The 17379-nt window shown below is 39.7% G+C and overlaps 3 protein-coding genes across 5 annotated transcripts; 1 reads left to right on the top strand and 2 right to left on the bottom strand.

Moving 5' to 3' along the window:
• Positions 1–12: 12 nt before the first annotated feature.
• On the top strand, positions 13–3892 carry LOC116209889 (26S proteasome regulatory subunit S10B homolog B). The gene is made up of 10 exons (XM_031543639.1): positions 13–251; positions 688–807; positions 1160–1296; positions 1465–1626; positions 1966–2052; positions 2181–2267; positions 2352–2489; positions 2872–3063; positions 3150–3248; positions 3394–3892. The coding sequence occupies exons 1-10, from the start codon at positions 152–154 to the stop codon at positions 3466–3468; spliced, it is 1197 nt and encodes a 398-aa protein (XP_031399499.1). The 5' UTR covers positions 13–151; the 3' UTR covers positions 3469–3892.
• A 1432-nt stretch (positions 3893–5324) lies between these two features.
• Positions 5325–7644, bottom strand: LOC116190141 (TLC domain-containing protein 5-like). 3 transcript variants are annotated; one of them, XM_031519895.1, is made up of 6 exons: positions 7067–7644; positions 6797–6857; positions 6573–6713; positions 6097–6216; positions 5893–5988; positions 5325–5698 (listed from the first exon to the last, which is right to left on the bottom strand). In XM_031519895.1, the coding sequence occupies exons 1-6, from the start codon at positions 7283–7285 to the stop codon at positions 5643–5645; spliced, it is 693 nt and encodes a 230-aa protein (XP_031375755.1). In that variant the 5' UTR covers positions 7286–7644; the 3' UTR covers positions 5325–5642. The 3 variants fall into 3 exon arrangements, with proteins under 3 accessions (XP_031375755.1, XP_031375692.1, XP_031375833.1); XM_031519832.1 differs by lacking the exon at positions 6797–6857 and having other exon boundaries at positions 7067–7634; XM_031519973.1 differs by lacking the exon at positions 7067–7644.
• A 4832-nt stretch (positions 7645–12476) lies between these two features.
• On the bottom strand, positions 12477–17075 carry LOC116192324 (GTPase HflX). The gene is made up of 13 exons (XM_031520856.1): positions 16612–17075; positions 16376–16518; positions 15888–16004; positions 15644–15758; positions 15140–15277; positions 14952–15047; positions 14754–14867; positions 14582–14650; positions 14362–14432; positions 14181–14274; positions 13528–13656; positions 13349–13438; positions 12477–12844 (listed from the first exon to the last, which is right to left on the bottom strand). Exons 1-13 carry the CDS (start codon positions 16957–16959, stop codon positions 12752–12754), a joined length of 1617 nt encoding a protein of 538 aa, XP_031376716.1. The 5' UTR covers positions 16960–17075; the 3' UTR covers positions 12477–12751.
• Positions 17076–17379: the final 304 nt, after the last annotated feature.

Genomic DNA, 17379 nt, shown 5'->3' with positions numbered 1-17379 from the left:
CGATAGAGAGAGGGTAGAGAGAGAGAGAGAGAGAGAGAGAGGAGCATCCACTCTCCGTTTAGGCTTTGAGGTACTTGTCCAGCAAGCCAGTAGCTGAACCCCTCTCCAAGTCCCCTACTTTGGTCGATCTCTCCACCGGTAAATCGCCGCCATGAACGACGGAGAAGACGCCGTCCGACGCCGGAATGCCGTCAGCGACTACCGCAAGAAGCTCCTCCAGCACAAGGAACTGGAGGCCCGAGTTCGATCTGGTAATTATTCGTTGCTTCCCGAACCCTAAATCATCTTTCTCCGTCTGAGATTCCCTCCCCCCCTCCCCCCCAAAACAAATTTCTTTCTTTCATGTCTTACTCTCTCGCTGTACCGGGTCATGTGGCGGATGCTGTAAAGTTAGGGTTTTGATTGGGTGAATCTTGTCTGGATTGTAATGCTTGGTGTTCATATAGATGTTCTCCTTCATAGTCATCAACTGGTAATTTGGATTCTTGCTTGAATCGTTTGAATTTTGCTAGTTGAAGCTGCATGTAAGGCGGGGTATCTTTAGGTTTCGGTAATTTCGCTTTAGTTATTGAATTTACACTCCTGGTACTGCAGTTGTGGTCAATTAATCTGTACAATGTTTGAATGGACTGTAATTGTTAGTTTCGATAATGGTCTTGAGACTTTGTTGGCGTTGTCAATATGCAGTGAGGGACAACCTGCGAGGGGCTAAGAAGGAGTTCAACAAGACAGAAGATGATCTTAAGTCCCTTCAAAGTGTTGGTCAAATCATTGGAGAAGTTCTCAGGCCTCTTGACAATGAACGCTGTTAGTGATCTTTCAAGCTTGTTACTTGGTTTGCTGCGAGCTTAAATATTATGTGTTGGCTTTTCCGTTTTTCTGCATTTGTGGCTTATCCCCCTATTGCATTTATTTTGATGTTGTTCCTGAATCGTGAAATATTTGTAGTTATGAGATTCTGTTTGGATGTTGGACCTTTTGCAAGCTGAGCTAGAAGTAGAGTTATTTTGGTTATGCCTTAATATAAAGAACTATCCTGTTGATTACAACGGGTTCAGTGGTTATGCAAGCAGCAAGGTTCTATTTTTCCCCATCTGTTACTAGAGAAGAAACTCCAGCTCAACATCTTAAAAGTTCATTTTTACATCTGTCTCACCAGTGATTGTGAAGGCAAGTAGCGGCCCTAGATATGTTGTTGGTTGCCGAAGCAAAGTGGATAAAGAGAAATTGGTTGCTGGAACCAGAGTGGTCCTTGACATGACAACCCTGACAATCATGCGAGCTCTTCCACGCGAAGTACGTTCTTCATGTTGCCCTTCTTTTTGTTTTTATGGAAACTGGATTGAGATATCAAGTTCAATAGCTTGTTCATCACAGTGTTGGCTCTTTGACTTGCTCGTAGTTCTTTTAACTGTGATCTGACTTGTGAATTTTCGGTTACTGTCATGTGGCATGTATTGGCAGGTTGATCCAGTTGTTTATAACATGCTGCACGAGGATCCTGGAAACGTCAGCTACTCTGCTGTGGGTGGATTGTCTGACCAAATCAGAGAATTAAGAGAATCGATTGAGCTACCTCTAATGAATCCAGAACTCTTTCTCAGAGTTGGGATTAAGCCGCCAAAGGTGATTGCTCGTCTCCTCTTTGTTTGGTGAAACTGAAAGGTGGCCGTGGACCTAGAATTTTGAGGTTGTTATTGCAAAGTCACTGGTCAGTTCTAAACAAGTTACAATAGAGTATCTAGAGGACCCTTTATATTTCTTGAAGTGCTATAGAGGTTCTGACTCTGAATGTGTAATTTTTCTCCTGAGACTAAACAAAAGCATGCTTTGCTCTTCACTGGCTCACACTATGTATGGAATAGTTTTTACATACTGTTTCAATGATGAGATGTAATAGTTTTTACATACTGTTTCAATGATGAGATGTGGTTATGGCCATTTCTTGCTCTGCATCTCTCTTAGGGTGTTCTTCTGTATGGGCCTCCTGGCACTGGCAAGACATTGTTGGCAAGAGCAATAGCCAGCAATATAGATGCAAACTTCTTGAAGGTTAGCAATCATGTCTTATATTAAATCTTCTGATACTTAATATATATATATATATATATATATATATATTTTTTTTTTGTTTTCTTTTTTAATTAATTCTTCTTATTAAACTTTTGTCTCCATTTTAGGTTGTTTCTAGTGCCATAATTGACAAGTACATAGGCGAAAGTGCTCGGTTGATCCGTGAAATGTTTGGATATGCTCGTGATCACCAAGTATGTCCCATATTCAGTCTTTAGAAATTCTCTCTTTCTTCATGTAATTTCATCCCAACAATTTGACTTGTATCTTCTCTCCAGCCTTGCATCATCTTTATGGATGAGATTGATGCCATTGGTGGTCGCCGTTTTAGTGAGGGGACAAGTGCTGATCGTGAAATCCAAAGAACATTGATGGAGTTACTCAATCAGCTTGATGGATTTGATCAGCTTGGAAAGGTAGAATTTTGTCTCTAGGAACTCCTAGATTGTCCCTAAAAAGCTTTTGAGTATCCCTGATGTGTTTGCAACAGATTGTCTTAGAGTGGTCTTAGATCTCACCAGAGAGCCTTCCTTTATGGAGTTTATAGTGGTCGATTAGTTATGGTAGTGTTAGTTCCTGTTTAGGCATTAATTTTCTCTTCAATAGTCTTTTCTGTGGAACTGCATTGTGTGTCTCTGTTAACCGATATGTACACACTAGGGTGGAAAAAAATTAATGACCTTTTAATTATTTGCTCTCATACATGGTAGCTGCAAAATCCCATCTTTGTGCCAGCTCAGATGTAGATCTTGGAATATATTGGGTTAGTGATGGTGATTTTGGAATATCTGCTTTCAGGTGAAAATGATAATGGCAACTAACAGGCCAGACGTTCTTGACCCTGCACTTCTTCGTCCCGGCCGGCTCGATAGGAAAATAGAGATTCCTTTGCCAAATGAGCAGTCGAGGATGGAAATCCTTAAGATCCACGCTGCCGGGATTGCAAAGCATGGAGACATCGACTATGAGGCTGTTGTAAAGCTCGCAGAGGTATTGTGGAGTGAGAAGTTGAGTATTTTATTATTCCATCAATGGGCTGAAACCTCACATATGCTCCATTCTATATTTTACTTCAGGGCTTTAATGGTGCTGATCTTCGTAATATCTGTACTGAGGCTGGAATGTTTGCAATTCGTGCCGAGCGTGATTATGTTATTCAAGAAGATTTCATGAAGGTAATGTTAGGCGCCATATACAGCTTGTTGAGAATTTGGCCACTGAATTGTTGTGAGATCATTTTCCATATGTAAACTGTTCCGGGCCTTGAAACATTGAATGTTAAGTAAATGAAAGTTTTACAATTGTGTGGTAATATTGCAGGCTGTTAGGAAACTGAATGAAGCGAAGAAGCTCGAGTCAAGTGCGCACTACAGTGCTGACTTCGGAAAGGATTAGAAAGTGGCTTCCAGAGACCCATGTATGGCTGGCTCAAGATGTGAAATCTCAAATGCCGATGACATCAAGTCAAGTGGGTTTATTCCCTTGCAGATAATGAAAGTTGGAGTTGGAGAATCCAATGGGGTACCTGCTTTTGCATGTTTTCGTTATAACGATGATGTTTTCGCGTTGAACCTCGTGGCAAAAGAAATGGCTCGGGCCTAGGAGGATTGCTCTCTTGTTTAATTTTTGAACATTGGCACTCGAGTTCTGATTAAAGATGTCAAATTTGTTTAGTTTATGATGTACTTGGATCTTGCAACGCTGGGAAGAGATGATGAAAACTCCTTTCCATATGTTGTGTGCCACTCTCCTATAAGGTTATAAGAATTTTTTGATGGTCCTATCTTCTTGTGTTGTGAAAAAATATCAATTTGAACGAGGAATTGAGTGTCAATTACTTGGATAATTATCATTGTTGTTTTTAGTTACAGTTGATAGTTACATGATCATATATATATATATATATATATATATGAAAATGCCACTATTGGTCCTATTTGTTTGTCAATTTTTGACATCGAGTTCTAAATGTTTCAATTTGGAAAAATAAATCCTAAAAAATTTAGAAAAGTGTCACTGTTGGTTTTAAATCTAGCTGACCGTTATTGTCGCGTGGACCTAACACTGTCAAGTTGGCCGTTACTGTGGTGTTGTGGCACGTTTCTATTGGATCAATTTGAAATCCGCGATTTCAACCTGCCTTGCTTTAATCCGACCCGACTTGCTGCCATTAATATCGTTTCAACCCGACCCGACTTCCATCCTTTCATATAATCTTCTTCTCTTCGATTGAAACTCTCCCCTACCAGGAACCCTAAAATCCGAAATCGAGCTCTTCGATTGAAACTCTCCCCTTTCCTGAAATCGATTGGAAGTGTTGTTCGATGAAAGTGTTGTTTGCTTTGTTCTCAATGTTTCGTTCCAAATCGGGATATGAGTTTGCTTCATTTCTTTGATCTGGGTTTGTGACATCGGGATCTGGGAATTATGTTCAGCTAAGGGATTATTTCTTGTTGCCACTTACATTAACATTCCTTCGTTGGACTGGAAGAGACGATCTGGAAGCTTGGTGTTAAGGTCGCCTCCGAAAACTCTTGCAGGAAATGGACTGGAAGATAATATGGAAGGAAAACCCGAAAACTCTTGCGGGAAATGGACCCAAACGATAATAAAAAAAGGAAAAAAAATTTTTTAAAAAAAAACCACTGTTCATCGTCTTCTATGGGCTCAACCCTGCATATCAAGCTCCCCAAACTACTGTTCATCTTCGTTGAAGCGATGCCCACTGTAACCATTGAGGAGAACTTATAGTGCTCTGTGTGTTTGGATCAAAAGCGATCAATGCTTCTCTTGAACCCAAACTCTAGGAGCCTCTGCATTATATTACTTCCACGGAGATTAAGTTATGCGCCGAAGGTGCTCGATTGACCGGGCTCATTGATCATAAATAAATAAAAAAATACAAATATATACATATAGGTGCCCCAATCTGCTTGAAAGGAAGGAGAGAGAGAGAGGGAGAAAGGAAGGAGAGAACAGAGCTGGTCTGGTGAAGAAGAAGACATTCAAATCCGAACCAAACAGAGACCCGACATCCGGACCCGAACCAAATCGATCTAATAGGAACGTGTCATGTCATCACAGTAACGGCCAACTTAACAGCGTTAGGTCCACGTAAGCGGACGGTAACGGTCAGTTAGATTAAGGACCAAAAGTGACACTTTTTCAAACCTTTTAGGACTTGTTTTTCCAAACTGACACATTTAGGACCCGATGTCAAAATTGGCAAACAAATAGGACTAATAGTGTCATTTTTCCATATATATATATATATATATATATATATATTTTAACCACATCATTGTGGTAAGATTATTGAAGATTTTCTCGATTATTATGGTACAAGAGCAGAATCAAGTAACCAATCTTCCCGTATTAAAGTTACAAATGAGAGGCAGTATTGTCCGACCAATCAATGCAACAGGGAATCGTTAAACTTTGTCCTAATTTTTTTTCCCTTAAAAATAATAATTCGATTAGGGGGTCTAAGATTGGGAAGGGATGCCAGTCAGGAAAGTTTTCTCCTGTAAGAGGGAGAGGATCTCTTGGAGAGCTTGTACTTGACCATCCTAGCAATCTTGTAGAACCAGAAAGCGCTCACCAGCTGCAACCCTACCGCCATCACCTGACAAAAGCAGAGGGCAAAAAAAGAAAAGAAAAAAGAAAGATCATATGGATGATGGATAAGTCCGACTCGACTTAAATGGTTGGTCATGGAGGGTTAGAATACGATTCGGTTTTGCCCTGAGTCAGAACATTGCAGTGAAGGCATTAAAACCCGAAATAAGCGGTAGATGAATGTATAGGAAAGAACTGAACCTTGATGATTAGAGGATTGTCTGCGGAGAGAGTCCTGTAGGTTAAGTAAGGCCCACCCACCATCCTTGCTAATGAAAATATTGCTGCAAATGCAGCCTGTTTCATTTTGAAAACAAGATTGATGTGGGCAAGAGTTCAACAATTCGAAAAACAATGGGGATGAATTGGAAGGAAAACAGGAACTGGAAAGGACTTATTCTTTACATCGGCTGCGAAATTGAGGTCGGTGTCCCTGTAGCCTATCTCCTTGAGAAGCTCTCGCAGGTGCAGGAATGGGCTCGACATCTCTGTTATCCACAATGCTGCCACCAGCTCCGACCCGCACTGAGCTTCCCCGAAATGTAAACATAAAACATACAAAGCCCGGAATGAGATACTCCTCGTGTTTTTCCAGTTTGTTATGGAATGTATACGGGACTACAACCCGTTTTCATTAAGATTAGATTCCTGCTGATGGAAAAACCCGAGTGCCTACATGGTTTCCATATCCTTAGTACATCTCAGAAGTAGTATTGCTGAATTTATGGTCCAAGAAAACGGAAAAGGTTTTGCCAGAAACAGTTTTCCCATCTGATTCAAGGCTCAAGTTCTCATTTTGGATCAGTTCCCATTTTAGGAGTCTCCTCCCAACAAACCTGCAGCAAGAAAACTCCACCGAAGACCCAATTAATAAGTCTTACCTTTCCGTAGATAAGGCCAGCTCCAATTCCTATAATGCTCACCAGATGGTGAACCGCATTGTCCACACTGACTCGCTTGTCGAATAGGCAGCAGAACAGATCGTAGATCAGATACGAAAGGCTCGCAGCGAGAGCTACCTCCTGCTCACAATATATATACAGAAATAAATAAATAAATAAAACCGATGATGACAGGCCCCGGCTCAGTTGCAGTAGAATCTAACCATAGACATTCGATGTTCCGTGACTCAGGTTGAGAGTTGTAATATTACCGTTTGCAAAGACCTGCTCCAGGACAGCTGCTATTTTTTGTTATAAGGTATACTATAATACAAAGGCTGAGGTATATTACAAGGAGATCCTTGTTTCCTAGTTTTCTAGGAAAACGTTATGGAAGTGTCTGAATTTTCCAAAGGTTGCTGAAATTCGTGAACCGGAGAAAGCTTCTATTCTGGAGATGCAGCTTCTAAATATTGGAACTAGCAAAGCAATACCTGGCGAGGAGACGGCTTCGAGGCCAGGGGAGAGATTGGAGACCTCCAATCTTCAACGGACATTGAAGCCAAGCTGACAGCAACAACTGCGTGAACAGTCGAGACCACGCGGTTGCAGAAATTGAACGAGAAGTTGGGAAGACTCTTTCGGATCAGCACGAAGGCTGTCGACCATGAGACCACTCCATAGAACACCAGATTCGGAACCGGGCCTTCCATTTCAAGATCTCCAGAGGATTGAAAGGTAATACGGAGTATCTTTAGGTTGAGGAAGAGAATGGGCAGTGTTCCATGGAAGACATAAAGAGAGTGTTGCAGCGCTATGGCTTACTTGTGTAACAAATTAAGCAACGAAATGACCATAATTTTGTTTTCATTTTTCTTACTTTGTTCAAACTCGGGTAACATGCGCACATCTCAACTAATCCATCTCTCCTAGACTAGCGAAAGATAGACTGTTCATTCAGCCGGGGAATTCACAGGATCAAATCGTTGTTGCCTAGCGTCCGAGAGTATCCATGTGAGGTACATATGCGACATCGTGGCTGCTCGACCCATGCGTATAGGTAGACAACCTTCAACTACATGGTATTAATTGAAATTTCATCATGAGGTAGGGAAGAGGTCGGGTCGACGTTAATCAATATAGCTAGGTGGGAGTTTGGTTACTTCCCTTCATACATTCATTACAGTTCGCCTAACACCACCGACATTATTGAAGGTTTTCTTTATTTGACCACCCAAAATAATTCAAGTTATTGACAGGCTCCCAGAAACCAATGGGACTTTTTTTTTTCTTTTTAATTTATTTGATATGTTCACTTATATATGCTCGTGTGTATCGTTGCAATATATAAATAAATAAATAAATAAACAAGAATTGATAATATCTAATCATTTGCACGTACAATCATCTCTGGGGCATATCTAATTTCGGTTTCTTTTTAATAATAGTTTTATTTCAATAATTTAATGGTAGGGATGCATCAAGCAAGTAATTAAAAGGCCAAATTTGGATACACAAGCAATTGTGACAGCGAGACGATAGAGAGCTAGCAGTTTCGTGGGCAAGACTAATTATGTGATTGAGAAAGCATTATGATAATACTGTTTTTTCCCTGAAATTACTAATCTCAAGCAAAAGAACAATATATTAGAGGAAATTAAGAATATGTCTAAAATGTTTGGGAGGTTTATGAGACTTATAAAAAAGATGGGCGAAAGAAAATTAATATGTATAGAAAAATCTCATTACTGAATTGGATGATTTTTAAATTAGGAGTTTAAGCTATGAAAAATATTATATGGGTCAAAGCCTCGTATTGAAGTCTTGTAAATAAAAAAAAATCATGTCGGAAGAGATTTACTTTCTAGTTACTTTGTTTCTCAAACCGGTTGAACCAGTTGGGTTCAGAACCATTTCTAAAACCGGTTGGCTTCAGTTCAGAACCATTTCACTCGGTCTGAGATGACTGAAAGAAGTTCTGTAACCTTGTTGGAGCTAATATCACCGTTGAACTACTGCAAGAGACGGACGGACGGACAATAGCACATTCAGCTCCGGCCACGGGGGCTTGTCATTGGTCGGTGAGGTCACCTGAAATTCCGACAAGGCCCAGCCACAGTCGAGCAACTTTGTCGCTTACCTGGCTCGGTTTCTGCGCTGTTTCAGGGCACCAGCAGCAACGAGCTCGAGCTCCGCTACCATTCCGGTAGAGCCAATGACTCAGAACAGGATGTTCATTCTCCGCGTGGGATATGTCAGGAAATTCTTCGGTCAAGAGCTCCTGGATATATAGCAGCTGGGAAGAATAAAAGATAATAATGACAAGTAAATGAAATGGATTATAAATACTAGTCCGGCAATATTCTTTATCCCTTAGTTGAATTTGACCTTACTTCCTTAACTAATGTTTACCCGTGCATTGCATGAGATATTTACAAAAGTTATTAATCAAAATTGCTAAAACTAATTATACTTATAATATTAATATGTAATTTCTATGCTTTCATGTATTATATCCATGAGCCTCTCTTATATCCAAAAAGAGAAAGAAAATTTCTATACTTGATTATATGTCTCATAATTCTATTTATACCTTTTTTAGCATCATTTTCTTTATATATTAGCAATGAAGAGACATACATGGTTTAATACAAATATTTTTCGGATAAAAATACATCATGTTTATATATTATAATACTTTTAACATAATCAAATGTGTCACATTAATTATGTAATATAAGTGCACCGTTGCTTATTTTTTAAACTTAAGCAAATGTTTCGCGATTTAATAGGAGTGGTATTCTCTTGAGTTTTTCCTAACTTTTTGGACATACTTTAATTTATATCTCAGTTTTTTTAACCTCCCAATGTATTGACTTCATTTATAACTATATAAATATGATAATAGAGAAAAGTTTGAGTCTTAATTATTACAAAATTTATTCTTTTTATTTTTGGATAATTACCTTAGAAATATTTTTTTAAACATATAAAAAAGAGACTCTTCTAACGTGATTCACCACTTGACATAAATATAACATAAATGTATATTTATATATTGTGTACGTATTTTACCTAGACCATCCACTTTACAAATACAAATGATATACATATACATGCATATAATAAATCATATAAACTATTAGAAGTAATTAGCATATTAATATTTTCAAGGTCAAGTGCTTGAACGATTCTATTTTAAGTTAGTTAGCAATAATATTTTGTTATTCTAACAAATTAATTTGTCAAATACTTTTGAGGTCATGTATTGTAATCTTCATGATTCTTCAATTTAGTTATTCAAATATAACCCATTATAAATATTGGATGTATTTCTCAGTCAAATGCTTTGGATAAAGCCTTGTTGGGGTATGGATGGAGATAAAGCCCCCGGCCCAGATGGCTATGCCGCACACTTCTACAAGTCTGCTTGGACCTTTGTTGGTAAGGATTTCTCTGATGCTGTTCTAAGCTTCTTTTCTAGCTCTCAGATCATGGCAGAAGTGAACAGAACATGTATCACTTTGGTCCCTAAAATTCCCAATCCTACTAAAATGGTTGATTTTAGGCCCATCTCATGTTGCAAGGTGGTCTATAAGTGTGTCACTAAGATACTAGCTGACAGACTGAAATCTTTCTTTCCTAAATTCATCTCTCCTAATCAATGTGCATTTGTGGAAGGTAGAGACGTTGGGGACAATATCCAGCTAGCTCATGAACTAGTCAAGGGTTATAATAGGAAGGGTGTTAGTCCTAGATGCATGGGCAAGGAAGATATCATGGAAGCTTTTTATTCCGTAAGCTGGAGATTCTTATTGAATATCTTAAAAGTTATTGAGACTCCTCAACCCTTTATTACCTGGATAGAAGCTTGCATTTCGGGGGCCAGGTACTCAGTGACTATCAATGGCAGTCTTGAGGGTTACTTTAAGGAACAGAAAGGGGTGAGACAAGGAGACCCATTATCACCATATCTTTTTGTTATTGCTATTGAGGTGTTGTCTCAGCTTTTAAATGCTGCAGTTGAGAGTGGGAGAATGGGCTACCATCCTTTTAGCTCAAGAGTGAAGCTTACCCATCTAGGGTTTGCCGATGATTTACTGATTTTTCTAAAGGGAGAAAAGAAGTCAGTTGACACTCTTCTTGAAGTTTTTCATGAGTTCTATATCATGTCTGATCTTAAACTAAATCCATCCAAGACTGAGATATACACAGCTGGAGTTGATCATGAGGAAAGCAAGATTATTAATGCTAGTGGTTTCAAGCATGGAACGCTTCCTGTTCGATATCTTGGTGTTCTCTTGATCCCATGAAGGTTGTCTGACAAGGAGTACGAGCCATTGATTGAAGAATTGTTCGAAGGTTGAATGGTTGGGCTGTTAAAAAAGTATCTTATGCAGGGAGGTTGCAACTGATACAGTCTGTGCTTCATTCGATGCTTAATTTTTGGTGTCGAGCCTTTATCCTGCCAAAAAAGGTAAGAAGAGCATTCCTATGGAAGGGAAAGGAAGATGATACTAAGGAAACAAAGGTGAGATGGGACAATGTTCGTCTTCCCAAAGCCGAGGGTGGATTAGGGATTAAGGAACTTGTAACATGGAACAAGGCCAGCATAGTGAGGTTCATTTGGCTTATAATAAGCAAGTCAGGTTCTTAGTGGATTGCTTGGCTAATGGAATATATCATTAAGTATCTGGCCTATCACACCTACTACTAACAGTTCCTACAATTGGAGGAAAATTTTGAAGCTTAGAAGTGTTGCTTATCCTCTGATTAAGAGCAGTATAGGAGATGGCAAAGGGACTAGCTTTTGATTTGAAAACTAGCATGAAAGGAGCCTGCTGCCGCGTATGCTTCAAGGGAGGGAACCCGCTAGTACTGGAATTTCCTTGCAAGACAAAGTTGCTATCATTATACATGGCAATGACTGGTTTTGGAGGAATTATAGAATCCCCATCATGAATACTATCCAGGAAGGCCCTTAAGGTATGTTTCCTGATGAAAATAGAGCTGATAGGATCATTTGGTCAGTTGATGCAACAGGAAGGTTCATTGTTTCAAGTGCCTGGAATAGTATAAGGATGAAAGGAAGTAGAGTTTGTTGGTCTGAGTTTGTGTGGTTTATGCTGCGTCACTGTTTTATTTCATGGCTAGCTATAAGAAATAGGTTAGCTACCATGGATGGAGTAATGAAGTGGAAGCCAGGAAGCAAGATCACTTGTGTGCTTTGTGAGATAGAGGAAGAGGATAGGAACCATCTATTTTTATGCTGTTCTTTCTCGAAGCAGATTTGGCAAAAAATTCTGCAGCTAAATGATGTTAGAAGAGGAGTTGGGGACTAGCAATTTGAACTGGATAGGGCTGTTAAGAATCTTCGAGTCAAGTCTTTTAAGGGTTGTAATTGGTAATATTGCTTGGCATGCCTTCATCTAGTACCTGTGGATAGCTTGAAATGAGAAGCTATTTATGGACATTGCTCCTTCGGGTAAGGTTCTCTTGGCTGGTATTAAAAATGTTGTAAGAAGCAGGGTGATGGGAACGAAGACTTTATCAAGGAAAAGTCAGCGCAACAGGTCGCCAATGATCGAAAACTGAGGATTCCTTCAGTAGGTTTTTTTTCCTTGTTCTGTATTCAAGCCTTGAAGCCTGGCTTTAGGCTTTACTTTGATTTGTTACACCAACTGGGCTTATAGGAATATGGCCTGCACCGCAAGCCTTTTACATTGACCTGCGTGCTAATTCTTGATGAGTGAATAGATTTTGTGACTTCGTATATGATGGACTGAAGCCTGGTTGTTTTGTGGAGCATACTTAGCTATTAAGCTCAGTTTTGGTGATGCATCGTCGTTTAAGTCTAATAAAGAGCGCTGATTACGAATAAAAAAAATTTAACAAGTAGCAGCAGAAGACAAGTAGTCATCACACGACCGCGTTCCATTTACATGGTAATTTCCATTCAAGAGAAGAACTACACCAGATGTACTCTAGAGGTAACTCATATATATACATATATATTCCTTCTGTCCGAAGTGTCGAAGGGACTCCAGCTTGAGTCAAATACCTAATTAATACTGTACAAGTCTTCAACCACTCAATATGGAACTCGATCTCCCTCTCTCTAAAAATGCAACAAACTCTTCGGCAAGAGAATCAGGAGACAATTACAGTCATTGGAAGAGCTACGATGTGCATAGATGCCTCATGGGTGTAAGAAGTCTTGCAAACTTTAGAGGAACATGTGCCTCGACTAATGTCCCATTTTCTGTATATTCCTGCAGAATGAAGAGAATAGAATGAGAATCTCATGATAGCATACTTATAAGAAGCTAAGCTGGCAGACTAGTTGTACTTCGATCTAACTTGTATGAAGCATCAACAAAAACATAAGACAAAATAGTTCATATTCAGAGGTTGTGAATAGATCCATATTCTCGTAAGGGCGAAGTTCATGATTGAGCAACATGGCCCGAAGAGGATCGACGTAGTGGATTCCCGTCAGAGGGAAGAAACACAATATTTCGTTAACATGCTTCACAAAGTGCCCCGTTAAGGTAAGTAAACCCAGCAGAAGCATAGAAACACGTGATTTCAAGAGGGAGCTTTTAAGGCAGCTTTGATGCATCTCAATCGTTCTATGAAGAACAAAAGGAGAAGTGCATCCTGAGGACTCACTAAAAGTAGTATGAAAGGGTCAAGAACCTTTCTGTGAGAATGGCCACCAAAAATGTATGGATGGTGCAGAAAAAGAAATAAGTGAGAAGGAGCTGCAAACTCACCATTTTCTCTACCATACCGACCTGATGAATAGTGCTCAGTAGCTCTCCTTTGTCGAACGGAACCAGGGCTTCTACCCAGACCATTGAATCCTGTGATAGCACATTTGTCTCTTACGAACTTCACCCCATAAAGTGCATTAAATAAATCATATATGTACGCCGTAGCAGTCACTTCATACCTTCAGTTTTTCCTGAACGGCCTCACAAAATTCTTGTAAACCCTCGCCAGTTAAAGCAGATATGCAAACCACATCTTCCCTCTTTTTTGCTTCATTCCTAATTTCTTGAGGATTATTAGCTCTATCGACCTGTAACAAGAGGCTCAAACAAAGTCTTGCTTAGACAAGATCCAGTTAGCATATATAATGCGCACTGGGCCTCAATAATATAACAACGCTACTAAAATTCTTCAAGAAAATCTGCAAACAAAGCTAGCGAGAACTAAAAGCTACAATTTCTAACATCAATAATTACATCACTGCCCATAAAAGGAGGACGCTATGAGTGGCTTGAAGAAGTAGATTATCAACTCGTAATGCAGTTTGTTGAAATCGAAAACTAGAGGCGCTTTCTTCTGAAAGAACATTCTAATTTTTAAGCAACCAATTTTCCATCTTCTGGAAAAAGGAAAAAAAATTCAGAATAGGAAAGATATGACAGATTGTATTTCACAATACATTGTATTTAACACCTTTGGTAAAGGGCAGTGCAGCGTGCTTTTATTCTATATATTCCTCTATATGGAAGAATGCAAGATGAACAACCGGAGAACCACTATAAAATTTCAGTTTTACAGATGGACCCTAATAATTGTTGAAAGTATTCCAAATACCTTGTTCCAGACCTTCAGCTTTGGGATTGAAGATACATCAAGCTCAGATAGAACTTTGTCCACTGCATCAATCTGCTGCTCTGCTAGAGGATGGCTGAATTTATACAGCAAAGGCTAATTAGATTGCATGATTGACCACTAGACATGATTTTCACTCTAGCAAAGTTAAATGAGGATATACCTGATGTCCACAACATGGACCAAAAGCGATGACTCCGATATCTCCTCCAAAGTTGCTCTAAAGGCAGCAACCTGTAGGATGAGATCATCCAGAAGGAAAATTTGTCAAGTGAAATCATTCAGATTTAAACTTAATGAATCACTAGCCTAGAAGAAAGCTTCACAAAGCCATCACAATAGGCATAAGGATTGACTCAAGTCGAAGAACTTAAGGAACCCACCAGCATAGTCGGTAACTTTTGGATGAAACCGACTGTATCTGTTAGAAGAAATTCCCTCCCATTTTTCATCTAGATCACATGCACAACACAAGCACATGTAATTACCATATATTTAAATAAACTCTCACAAATAACCCGAACTTTGAGATGCTTCCTTAAATAGAAGACTGACCTGTACCCTTCTCGTAGTTGGGTCAAGGGTTGCAAACAGCTTATCTTCTGCAAGAACATCCGCCCCGGTCAAGTGATTCAACAATGTACTCTTTCCAGCATTGGTATAACCAACCTAGAAATTTTTAACTGCAACTCAGGTTTAAACTTCCAAGAAGGACACAACCAGTCCAGATTTTTATTACTTCCAAAAACTTACTAGAGATACAACAGGCACTGGTACAGAGGTCCGTCGATTACGATACTGCTTTCTGTGTTTTCTAACAGATTCCAGCTCCTTCTTGAGAACCCCAATCTATTCATAAAGAACCATTATGGCAAATAACATTAGTTTTTTGGTGGGTCCACAATCAACAAACAGATGGAGCTTTAGAAACTGTATATTACTTGTGTACGTAATATACGCTTGTCCACTTCAATTTGTTTTTCACCCATACCCTTTACTTTGCCTCCAGCTTGTCGTTCCAGGTGAGACCACATTTTGGTTAATCGTGGTAACTGGTACTCCATTTGCGCCAGTGCAACCTAACCCGAAGTGCATTCACAAAGAGGAAGTTAAAAAAGGATATTACGAATATCAAGACGTCTCTATTGGATGTATTAGACTGACACTTTGGCTACGTGCTATCAGAATGTACCATAGTTCTGTCAACAGCAATGCACTGGAGGTTGATAGGGCTAATTCATGTGCTACATTGAAATTCCAATTTTCATTCTTCCCATCTGATACTTTTCTAGAATCTTAATTAATCTCCCTCACTGGTATCAACTACCTCTAAAATCTTGAGTGAACCATATCTTATGGTGGTCCACAGATAGAAAGTCCACAGAAAAAAGAGAAATAGAATTTGAATGTAAAGAACGAACTTATTAAAGGGGGAAAGAAGTTGCCTGTAGTGCTGCTTCATGTGTTGCTGCCCTCTGGTTAAATATGTCCAAGATAAGGGCAGTGCGATCACAAACTCTAACATCTCCACCAAAAGACTTCTCCAAATTGCGCAACTGCCTAAGGAAAGTTCAACACAGAATATTCTTAAGCAGCAAAAAATACAGAGAAAGAAGAAAACAAGGAAGAGTGGAAGTTTACTTGCGAATACTACAGGGAGAATATCTGAGGAAGAACGAGTATTTTTACCCGGGCAAAAGCTCATCATCAAATATAACAGTCTCAACATCCAAAGCATGAATTGCAGTCTTGATTTCTGCAACCTTGCCTGACCCAATATATGTCCTCGGGTTTGGAGAAGATAGCCTGCATTAAGCCATGCGCATCAAGGAGCACGTGGGCAGAGTTTAAAATTATTGTTCACATAGGACATTGTAGTGATAATAATGAACTGGCTTAGTGTCTCTTTGATTAACACTCAGATATCTGCATGCTAAGGCAATGAGATACAGTGATTGATATCAAAGATATCATCGATACAAACTGCTATATCTCCCTGAGGGGCACCGTTCTAAATCCTAGTCGCTAGGATCACAGCCATGAGAAAATTGAAAATGTTAACACCTAATCTATCCGTTTGAGAAGACATAGCAATCAATTTATGTCAAATGTTATCGAACTACTGCAATAGCCTTATTGAGCCTATTTTGAAATCTGATGCATACAAAACTACTCACTTTTGCTTAGAAGAACCGACGACTGTAAGTCCCGCGGTATCAGCAAGCTGGGCCAACTCCTTGAGCGACTCCTCTATGCCAAAGGAGTCCTCAGTGTCACCCTTACGCTCCACCCCAACAAGATAAGTTTTTTCCTCGAACACCTGAACGAAAATATCCCAATCCAGCGACACAGTGCTAAAGAGAGAGTTTGCATGCGAGAAAAATAAAATCCTAAGAAAAGCGAAAGGACCGACCTCTCGTCCATTCCTAAGCTTGAACCTGTCCTCGAAGTTGTCATCGACTTCCTCCCCCTTCTTCCGGCTGCTCGGCGGACTTGCAGGGTATTCTTCCAATTGGGTAGTCGGAACTTCACTCAGAGCTTCGTGGGCATCACCTCCCTCCTCTTCTTGGGTCTCGATTACCGGGCTCTCGACAGCAAGATTACTGAGCTGCTGCTCCTTCTGGAGCGCTCCGGGAAAGTTGGTGGGCAGAGATTTAAGGAGAAATGGACGGCTCGAAGGGCGGGTGGTCCATGGGAGGTTAGAGGGTTGAGGTACTAGCGGTGAGAATCTACCGACCAGAGACGAACATATGCTCATCATACAGAAAAAGGTTGCTGCTTTCCCCTCTGCTCTTCTCCGACGAGCGATGATTCTCCGTTCAGCTCTCCGATGGGATCAGATGGCATTAACGAATAAAAAGAATAAAATTACTTATCCAAAAAAAAAAACAACGCGCGAGCGAGAGAGGTCAGGGGTCGGGGCCCTCCAGACGCCACGTGTGCGGGGGCACTCGAGATGGCCCCCCGGCTGCAGATGGTCTAAAGGCCCATTAGACATTATATTATTTTTCCATCATTTAATTGTCTTTGTCATTAGTGCGTTAAAACTCAATATTTGACCGATTAACAATTTAAATTATTGGTGTTAAGGTTTGTCCTCAATAATTAGAATTCAATCATAAATTTATTCTTTAAACTGAATTGTACCGTCCCAATATATATATTTATATATATACATTAT

The sequence above is a fragment of the Punica granatum genome, chromosome 1 (genome assembly GCF_007655135.1).
Source record: "Punica granatum isolate Tunisia-2019 chromosome 1, ASM765513v2, whole genome shotgun sequence".
Lineage (NCBI taxonomy): Eukaryota > Viridiplantae > Streptophyta > Magnoliopsida > Myrtales > Lythraceae > Punica > Punica granatum.
Note: the sequence above shows the minus strand (reverse complement) of the source record. Positions and strands in the feature narration are given on the sequence as shown.

Excerpts from the sequence above, each read along its gene's own strand:
- LOC116192324 (XM_031520856.1), bottom strand. The coding sequence starts at position 16,959 with ATGATGAGCATATGTTCGTCTCTGGTCGGTAGATTCTCACCGCTAGTA. Across the intron at positions 16,519-16,611 it reads AGCTTAGGAATGGACGAGAG|GTGTTCGAGGAAAAAACTTA; the intron begins GTCGGTCCTTTC and ends ATTTTCGTTCAG. Across the intron at positions 16,005-16,375 it reads GTCGGTTCTTCTAAGCAAAA|GCTATCTTCTCCAAACCCGA; the intron begins GTGAGTAGTTTT and ends GGCTTAATGCAG.
- LOC116190141 (XM_031519895.1), bottom strand. The coding sequence starts at position 7,285 with ATGGAAGGCCCGGTTCCGAATCTGGTGTTCTATGGAGTGGTCTCATGG. Across the intron at positions 6,858-7,066 it reads CGAAGCCGTCTCCTCGCCAG|GTCTTTGCAAACGGTAATAT; the intron begins GTATTGCTTTGC and ends GTCCTGGAGCAG. Across the intron at positions 6,217-6,572 it reads CTGGCCTTATCTACGGAAAG|TGCGGGTCGGAGCTGGTGGC; the intron begins GTAAGACTTATT and ends GGGGAAGCTCAG.
- LOC116209889 (XM_031543639.1), top strand. The coding sequence starts at position 152 with ATGAACGACGGAGAAGACGCCGTCCGACGCCGGAATGCCGTCAGCGAC. Across the intron at positions 1,297-1,464 it reads TGCGAGCTCTTCCACGCGAA|GTTGATCCAGTTGTTTATAA; the intron begins GTACGTTCTTCA and ends ATGTATTGGCAG. Across the intron at positions 3,249-3,393 it reads TTCAAGAAGATTTCATGAAG|GCTGTTAGGAAACTGAATGA; the intron begins GTAATGTTAGGC and ends GTAATATTGCAG.